Source organism: Nanorana parkeri, unplaced genomic scaffold (assembly GCF_000935625.1).
Source record: "Nanorana parkeri isolate BGI_ZX_2015 unplaced genomic scaffold, ASM93562v1 scaffold1841, whole genome shotgun sequence".
Taxonomy (NCBI): domain Eukaryota; kingdom Metazoa; phylum Chordata; class Amphibia; order Anura; family Dicroglossidae; genus Nanorana; species Nanorana parkeri.
The window spans coordinates 128,088-137,439 of NW_017308109.1; the positions used below are offsets into that span (position 1 = coordinate 128,088).

At 44.7% G+C, this 9,352-nt stretch overlaps 1 protein-coding gene across 1 annotated transcript in view; it reads right to left on the minus strand.

Moving 5' to 3' along the window:
- The window catches only part of LOC108799869 (extracellular serine/threonine protein kinase FAM20C-like), a 152,612-nt gene that overhangs the window by 83,265 nt on the left and 59,995 nt on the right, over nucleotides 1-9,352 (minus strand). The window contains exon 3 of the mRNA XM_018571797.1: nucleotides 8,117-8,195. Within this exon, the coding sequence (XP_018427299.1) occupies nucleotides 8,117-8,195 (79 nt within the window). The remainder of the gene's footprint in view (nucleotides 1-8,116; nucleotides 8,196-9,352) is intronic.

Consider the following 9,352-nt stretch of genomic DNA (forward strand, 5'->3'; position numbering starts at 1 on the left):
CTGCGATCGGCGGCAGCTCGGTCTTTAAGGGGGTCCTCGGAAGGCCTCCTGATTTGCTTCCTGATTAGCCAGTGGCTTACTCTACAGCCCCTGATTAGAGGGCCGCGTCTGCCTGATCCAGCATACCAAGGCGATCCAGCCTGGCTGGACCAGGTAGATGCGGCCCTCTAATCAGGCATGTTAGAGGGACGCCCGCTGGGGCCTCCCGAGCACCACCTTGAGGATTAACAAATAACAGATAATAGCAAAATGAGAAACCAGTTTGGATATACGATAAAAGTGATAATGATAGCCAAGTGATGGATAAATCAAAAGGTAATAAATAAGCAAACTAAATAAAAATATAGTTCATTTAAATCCGGTCCTCCAAGCAAACGAAAAAACAAATATAAAGTTCTTTTAAATCCGATCCTCCAATCAGCTGTCCCCCCAGGTAATCGGTACTCACCAGAGTCGGTGAGTATATATAGCATAATCACTCAGGAGCGAAGGACTTCTGATCTCCCGTTCCGATTCCCTCAAGTTCACCCGACAGCAGACAGAACACTTTCAGGCGCTTCTCCCTTGCAGTCTCGTGGAGGTCCCGGCTCTCTGTTGAAAGCAGATGCCGGCTTCTCTCATCCGTGGACAACAGCGGTTATATACGATCCCGATCATTGTTTTATTAGGGTTATGGGAGAGAAGAAACAACCCTCATGGTGTGGTACATCCAACAATGAATATTTATTTAAAAGTAGCAACTTACATCGAAGTTTCAAAGCATCGGCCGGCCAAATAGAAAAAACAGAATAAAAGCTCTCACATGAAAGCCACTAGCATAGCATAGCGCTTACTAAACAGTGAAAAGATCTGCCCCTTGACGCGTTTCATCACCTGACGTCTTCTGAAGGTCAACAGAATAAAAACTCTCACATGAAAGCCACTAGCATAGCATAGCGCTTACTAAACAGTGAAAAGATCTGCCCCTTGATGCGTTTCGTCACCTGACGTCTTCTGAAGGTCAACAGATCTGTTGACCTTCAGAAGACGTCAGGTGACGAAACGCATCAAGGGGCAGATAAGATATATATATATATATATATACACCTTGAGGAGGTATTAACTCCACCAATTTGGTGGATATATATATCTTTTCGTTTCGTAACAAAGAATAATTTACATCTACATTTATTTCTTTATGGAAGCATTATAATTTACCTATAGCGCTGAGTTATTACTTGCACATCACATATACTATTTTCATAGCAGCTTTAGGATTAGCACTTAAACACTTTAGCCCTATTTCTCTAATAGCGCAGATCCTTTTACTTAAACCTATATAAGAGTGATGGTATGTGTTCGCTCACTTCCCAATCTATTGAGCCGACATGTGACAGTTTCATATTCACACGTCGGCTCGAACTATGAGGCTAAGTGATTTTCACTCACCTCATAGTTCTCCTTTAAAAATCCCCCCTAAAATTAAAGTCCCCTGCCCTTGCGAAAACACGCATATATATAAAAAAAAAGATGGCAGACGTTATGGACGATGTAACTGGTGGAGCCACGCACAGCCGCACAACTTTAAAAAAAAAAAAAAACAGACCTTTTTTCCCTCTAAACCTAGGTGCGTCTTAAGGAGCGAAAAATATGGTATTTTTGTGCTTTACCTAGTGTGATATTTCCCAATTCACCTGCATAAAATTTGGGCTGCACCGATACTGGTATCAGTATTTGGGCTGATACAGGGCATTTTCATGAGTACTTTTACTCGTAAAAATGCCCTGATTCTAAAAGGCCAATACTGGCCCCTTAAATGTTTTAACTAGTTTGGCTGCCTTAGTTCCCACGCTTGCTGGGGACCTCAGACAGCCTGCTGGGGACCTCGCAATAGCTGTCTTTTGCAGTGCCAGTCTGGCCGCACATCTCCTCCTCTTCCTCCTTCCAGAGACAGGCACAGCACAAGCCCCACACCTGCCCTTTAGCCCAACGCCCGGCACCCCACAGTACAGCCCTGGAGAGCCGCACATACTGCAAGCAGCCCTGGCAACACCCAAATGCAGCCCTGGAGAGCCAAGCAATAGCCAAGTAGCCGGTAGCAATAGCCAAGCAATAGCAAGTACAGCCCTGTAGAGCTCCACATGCAGCTCTGTTCAGACCCTAATGACGCCCTGGTGAGACCAAAATGAAACCCTGGTGAGACCCAAACGCAGTCCTGGTGAGACCCAAACGCAGTCCTGGTGAGACCCAAATGCAGTCCTGGTGAGACCCAAACGCAGCCCTGGTGAGACCCAAACGCAGCCCTGGTGAGACCCAAACGCAGCCCTGGTGAGACCCAAACGCAGCCCTGGTGAGAGCCAAATGCAGCCCTGGTGAGAGCCAAATGCAGCCCTGGTGAGATCCAAATGCAGCCCTCGAGAGACCCATATGCAGCCCTAGTGAGACGCGAATGCAGCCCTAGAGAGACCCCCATGCCAGGCCTGGTGAGATGTGAAGTAGTACTGGTGACACACAGCACCCAGCCCTGGTAAGACCACACACAGCCCTGGTGAACGCCTGCAGACACACCACTGCACTTTTAAATGACCCCCGCAACCCTTCTGAAACCTGCCATACCCTCCTTCTCAGGTAAGTAAACTTTTATACTGCAGCTGCCTATTGTTCTTCTCTTATTGGTGTATGTCACAATGCTAATCAAATGCAATAGAGAATGGCAACTGGCTATAGAGGACTACAAATCTTAACAATCCATGATTGCTGTTGCCATTCTCCATTGCTGAATAATCATTGATTGATGAGATCTGTAGTCCTCAATTGCTGCCCTAAAATCATTAGTCTGTATTGTTTTAGTAAAAATGTCACGTGTCCCTTTAGGAAAAAGTATCGGTAATTGGTATTGCTGGAGAGCCCAGCAATAGCCAGTGCAGCCCGGTGACACCCAAACGCAGCCTTGGTGAGACTCCGCAAGCAGCCCTGGTGAGATGCCACATGCAGCCCTGGTAAGACCACACACAGCCCTAGTGAACGCCCGCAGACACACGGCAGCACGTCTGAGTGACCCATTAAAAAAAAATGTCACATGAAAGTATCAGTAATTGGTATCGGCAAGGGAAAGTACTTTTACTTGGTGTTGAAAAAGTGGTATCGTTGCAGCCCTACAGAAAATGTAGCAACACCTTAACATTAAGTCCACATAGAAGGCCACTAGCTAAAACATTTTACCATAATGTAAAACTGAACTCCAAGCTTGTGTGTTTCTGTCTATCCAAGTTCTGAGATTTATACAGCACTACCCACATCACAGCCAGGCAGATTACACTACTTTCTGTTACAGTTATAGACTGTGGAAGAAATGCAATGGTTTTCACTCTCCACCCAGGCCTACTGACAGGACAGTAGCAGCAAACTGATGTGGTTATCTCTATACTCACTCTGATTTCTTCTCCTTTCGGCAAGTCAAATTCAGGTACATAAAAACATACATTTAATGGTTTATTGGTGATCCCTAACTGCATTAAACTGCATCTTTCTTTTACAACATTTTGTTAGTTTTAAAAGCATACAGGTAAGGTATGGAAATTAACATAATAGGGTAAGGCAACAAGGCTTCCTTGGGGTAGAAGACAGTACATGAATGCCTAACATTTCAGGAAGAATCAGCTAATTAATGGCTCAATAGACTGAAAAAGACCAGGAAGGTAATTTATAAGTATAGAATTGTCAATGTCCATAGCAAGAGTAATTAGTGTCTTTCATATCTGCCCAGATTTCAGAAATAATTGTCTACAGTTAAAGAAAACAGTATTTTATATCAAAACTAGCAAAACTGCAATTTTGTAAAAAATAGAAAAAAATAAGAAAAAAATAGACCTGGACTTTTTAGGCACCCCAAGGATGTCAAGTGAAATGTGTATAAACATAACAAGCTTTATTTAGACATATTTAAAAAGATTCTTTAAAACCATCTTAATTTAACATGTAGATGTAGCCTTACCCTCCCACATAGTGCCATAATATCAACAATGTTATTTTGTAGTATGTTACATATCAGTTTTAATCTCAAAGCACAATCAATAATTTTCCAATTTTGGTTAAAGCACATCTCTATTCCATGCCAGGTAACTTAGTTCAGTGAGGAATAAAAAATATCAGTCACCCCGTAAGCTAAATGAGAGAAAATAATTTGGTTTCCCCTCCATGCTAAACTGCATGGATGCTGGGATCTCCCTGCTAGTTTTTGTATTCAGACAGCCGCAGCACCGGCAGATTCCTAATTACCTGAAAAGTAACTGCATTTGTTAGAATGTAGTCACTGTTCGATGGAGAATTTTCCATCTGGCTCAGTCCATTTTTAATCAACTTTTGGTGTTGACAGGGGCAGCCACAGCTCTAATATTGATCTTAAACTGTATTTCCACTTTTGTAGCCAAATTGGGATAACACCTACTGTACTTTATATTTTTCTCACATTTGACTGCAGAAGTGGAAATACATTTCAAGTTCATTGATGTGACCAACTTATCTGTATTTGCGAAGGATATACTGTATGTTTGCCTTTGTTTCTGCACGGTACTACAAATGATGATTCAAAATACTGTTACAATTAGAGGTGCACTGAAATGAAAATGTTTTTTTTTTCTAACCTTTTCAAAAAAAATGTAATATGTTATTTATATTTATTTTTTAGAAAACTATCATTTTTTTTAATCTTTTATGTTTATTTTTATTAAATATTCTTTTTTTTTTTACTTTACTGTTGGGGGCTTCAGGGAAATATTAGGGGTCTCAACAGACCCCTGATATTTCCCTTTTTAAAATAGAAAAAGGGATTGAGAACCCAGAGTCCTGTTATAAATGAATTTCTTGTTGCTATCATATAACTGAGCCGTCAATTCCTCCATGCAGGGGCGTAGATAAGGGGGATAGGGGGGTTTAACCCCCTTAATGTGCCTGCGTTCCAGTCCAGTGCGATCTGCAAAAATGCTGCAAGCATTATTTTTGCAGATCCCAATGGACCGGAATGCAGGCACTAATGTGCTTGCGTTTCGGGTGCGGACTATCGCACTGTGGTTGGGGGGCATGGCTGCGGTGCCATTGACTTCAATACGCAGGGAGTCGGCAGGCTTGCATTTCAGTGCGTTCTAGAGGCGCTGGCGTCCTGTCCTCCCGCGGTGCTCGTGTGGCCGAATGTGGCTGACGTTGCACACGGGGAGAGGTGTCCTGCCCCTTTCCGTCTGCGCCGTCTAACACATTCAGCCGGCAGCCACACGAGCACCGCAGGAGCATAGCTGTAGCTAGCTCCTTTTGCGCCCGAGGCAAAAAAAAAAACTTGCCCCCCCCCAAACAGGCGTGTGACATCACCCAGCGCCCTGCCTCCAGGATTTTCTTTTAATTTTTTACCATTTTTTATTTATTTTGTATTATTTCTTATTTAATTGTATTTTTTAAAATTACAGACCCCTGACATTTCCCTTTTAAAATAGAAAAAGAAATCGAGGACACAAAGTCCTCAATCTCTTTTTCTGCAGTCTCTGTTCTAAATGAATGGAAAGCACAGAGGCTTCCCATTCATTCAGAAACTTTTTACTATCATCCAGTTTCTGAATGGGGCGGAGCCTCTGTACAGAGTGCTACTCCCCATTGAGGAACTCATGAATGAACAGGAAGTGATGAACAGGAAGTGATGTACTATGTGTCCCAAGTTATTTACAAACACTGGAGTGATCAGTTGATCGCTCTAGTGTTTGTCCTGCACAGAGGATTGGTACATATCACTGATATGTACCGATCTTCCCCCACTCGGCCACGCACACAGAGGCAGATGGGGTTCGAGGAGAAGTGAAAGAAGCACTTCAGCTGCGGGGGGAGCTGTGAAGGTAGCCGCTGTCACAGCAGCATGGTCGAGTGGTGAGGAGAGAGAGAGAGCCGCCGGTTGTCAGATCCTTGCCAATCGTCTCTCTCCTCACTGCTCGGCCATGCTGCTGTGCTCCGCCCCGCCCCCCCCGCCGTCTTCAGCGCTTCCTTTACTTCTCCTCGGATTCCCGCTGCATACAGATGGGGGAGAGCAGCAAGGATCCAGAGGAGATGCCCCACGGCGGGAGGACAGGACATCGCGATTTACCAGTGATCGCTTTGCGATCGACCTAATGGGCACCCCTGGTCTACAGCATTGAACTATGGATTGATTTGGGGGGGGGGCGCTAATGAAAGACCTGCCCCCAGGCACCTAATTTTTTACACAGATAGAGCTTTCTTTTGGTGCTATTTGATCACTGCTGGGCTTTTATTATTATTTTGTTTTATATATATAAATGGAAAAAAAAACAAAAATTGTGGGGGGGAAAAAATTATTTTTTCTACTTTTTGTTATACAAAATATCAAATAAAATCAAATTTCTTCCTAAAGTTAGGCCAAAATTTATTTTTCTAAAAGTTTTTGGTAAAAAAATCCCAATAAGTGTATACTAAGTGGTTTGTGTGAATTGGTAGGTACCAATTATAAGTCCTTTTAAAACATGGTTTTTATCAATATAGTGTCAAACAACAAAATCGATATTGCTCAGGGTAAAGGATTGGTTTAGGAATGATATGGCTGGTATATTTTTTCAAACCTGTCTGCTAGAGAAATAAAAATTATCTACGGCCCTGCCTCCATGTGCATCAATTGATTAAGTTCTGCAACCCATTCCGGCACTGACAGGGCGGATTGCGATTTCCAGTGTCGCAGGATCACAGCTCTGGCTGCATTGAGAAAATATTGTAGACAATGGCGTAACTACCGCCATAGCGACCCACGCGGTCGCTATGGGGCCCGGATCAGAGGTGGGCCCGGTCCAGGGCAAGATTAACAGGGTCGCGTGGAGTTCTGCTCCGGGTCTGCCCCTGCAGATAGGCTCGGCCGGGGGTCGGAGGAGAGACCGGGGACACAGGCACTGCCGTTTATCATGAGGATGGGCGGTAAGGGGGGCGGGGGATGTCTTGCAGTTGGTGCGCTGCGAATGGCACATGGTTTAGACCCCGTACCTTGTGGCAGTGTGGATTCTGGTGGCATCCTGGCAAGATCGGTGAGTGACAGTGTGTGTCTGTGTGTAGGAGAGACGGCTGTGTGTGCGCACAGCGATCCCATCTGCTTGTGACAGTCACATCTTCACTGCCTTTTTGCCATCTACTCTCATCACACCCTCTATTGACTGTAAAAGATTAATTCCCATACTCTACCTGTACCCAATTCTATTACACCCCTCACTGTACCCCCTGACTATACCCAGCACTGTGCCCTCTGACTATACCCCTCACTATACCCGCTGACTATACCCCTCACTGTACCCCCTGACTATACCCAGCACTGTGCGCTCTGACTATACCCCCCACTATACCCGCTGACTATACCCCTCACTGTACCCCCTGACTATACCCCTCACTGTACCCCCTGACTATACCCAGCACTGTGCCCTCTGACTATACCCCTCATTATACCCAGCACTGTGCCCTCTGACTATACTCCTCATTATACCCGCTGACTATACCCCTCATTATACCCAGCACTGTACCCCCTGACTATACCCCTCATTATACCCAGCACTGTACCCCCTGACTATACCCCTCATTATACCCAGCACTGTACCCCCTGACTATACCCCTCATTATACCCAGCACTGTACCCCCTGACTATACCCCTCATTATACCCAGCACTGTACCCCCTGACTATACCCCTCATTATACCCAGCACTGTACCCCCTGACTATACCCCTCATTATACCCAGCACTGTACCCCCTGACTATACCCCTCATTATACCCAGCACTGTGCCCTCTGACCAGTGGCGTAACTACAAAGACGGCGCAGGCACGGGAACATGTTCTGGGGGTAGGTTGCGGAGGAGGGTGTTGGGGCCCATATAAAATTTGGCTATGGGACCCTGTGAGTTCTAGTTACGCCCCTGATTGTAGAATACCCTTTTAACCTTAGAAAGGGAATCTGGGATCAGTGAGAGTAAGGTCACTTGTGCAGTGCGAGACGGATTTGAGGACGACATTGTGATCAATTGCTATCTTAACTTCTCTAGTACTGTAGATTTGTGATGCACAACATGTTTTCATTTCTTCTTTCTGCTGATACATATTTTTTCAATACTCACTTCTTGGGTTTGAAGAGAGCTTGTCCATAATCTGGAAAAGTCATGAGCAGTTTAAGCTGTGTCCCTCCAGGTTTTTGCACTAGAAAAGAAATAAAATAAAATCTCTATATAACGTTATTTTTGCTGATCTGAATTAGAACTGTCAGTTTACCCAATATTGGCTTTATATGTCCATATGTCATTATATGTTCAGTCTCTTCACTGTCTGCGACATTTGGCTCTAGGATTTGTTGATAATTAGTGGAAGTCATAATGGTTTTGCCATACAGGAAGAATCTGCAACAGGACCTGTGACAACAATATAAAGTGTACAGGGGTTCTAGACTTATAAATAATGTGTGGAGATAAATAAATAATGTGCCGAGATTTGGTATCCTCCAAATACCAACCAAATTCTTAAAGGTTCAATATCCTATTGGTGGTAGTGCTCAAACTATATCTATGTATTGTGGAGAGTCAGCATGGCTGAGAGCAAAGAAGGGGTTAACTTGGGAGGGCAGGTACTTCCCCTACAGCCCTTCCTGTTAAAAGGTAACACAGGTGAGAGAGGAGGGGGAAGCTGAGAGACTGACAGAAAGGTCTGTGTGTGGCTGCTCAGAAGCAAGTGGACTCTATCTTGGTGAGATCACCTAAACGCACTACGCAGTGCAATCTTATTGAAGGACGTTATCTTTATGTTTGATGTTTGCTGAGGAAAGCCTTTTACTTTACCGTTTTGCTGAAGAAAGCTGTTTGTTTTGTTACCACTGGATGAAATAAAAACTGTTTATTTATATCGGACTGTGTTGAAGACGCATGTGTACCCCTGGGGTTCCCCACAATTGGTGGAGAATGCGGGCACTTTGAGGGGTACACGCCAGTCGGATGTCCTGGGTAAAGACTGCACAAGCGTTGCAACCCCCAGGAAAAGAAATGGAGGAGCTGGTTAAGTGCCTAGTACAAGCCACAGTGGCTCAACAGCAGATCAGTGCACAGGCAGTTGCAGCACAACAGGAGACCAATCGCCTGCTGGCTGAACAGATCGCAGCATTACAAACCACAGTGACGCAGCAAATCAGAAGGGTCCAGGAGGTTGGAGAAACACCAAGTAACCCTCGGAAGGCTGTGCAGCAGGCTCTGCAAAAGATGACCCCAGCAGACAGTGTGGAGGCTTATCTTTCGCTCTTTGAGCGAATGGCCACACGAGAAGGACTGCCAGATGTACTGGCCCCTTTCTTAATGGGTGAGTCCCAGCAA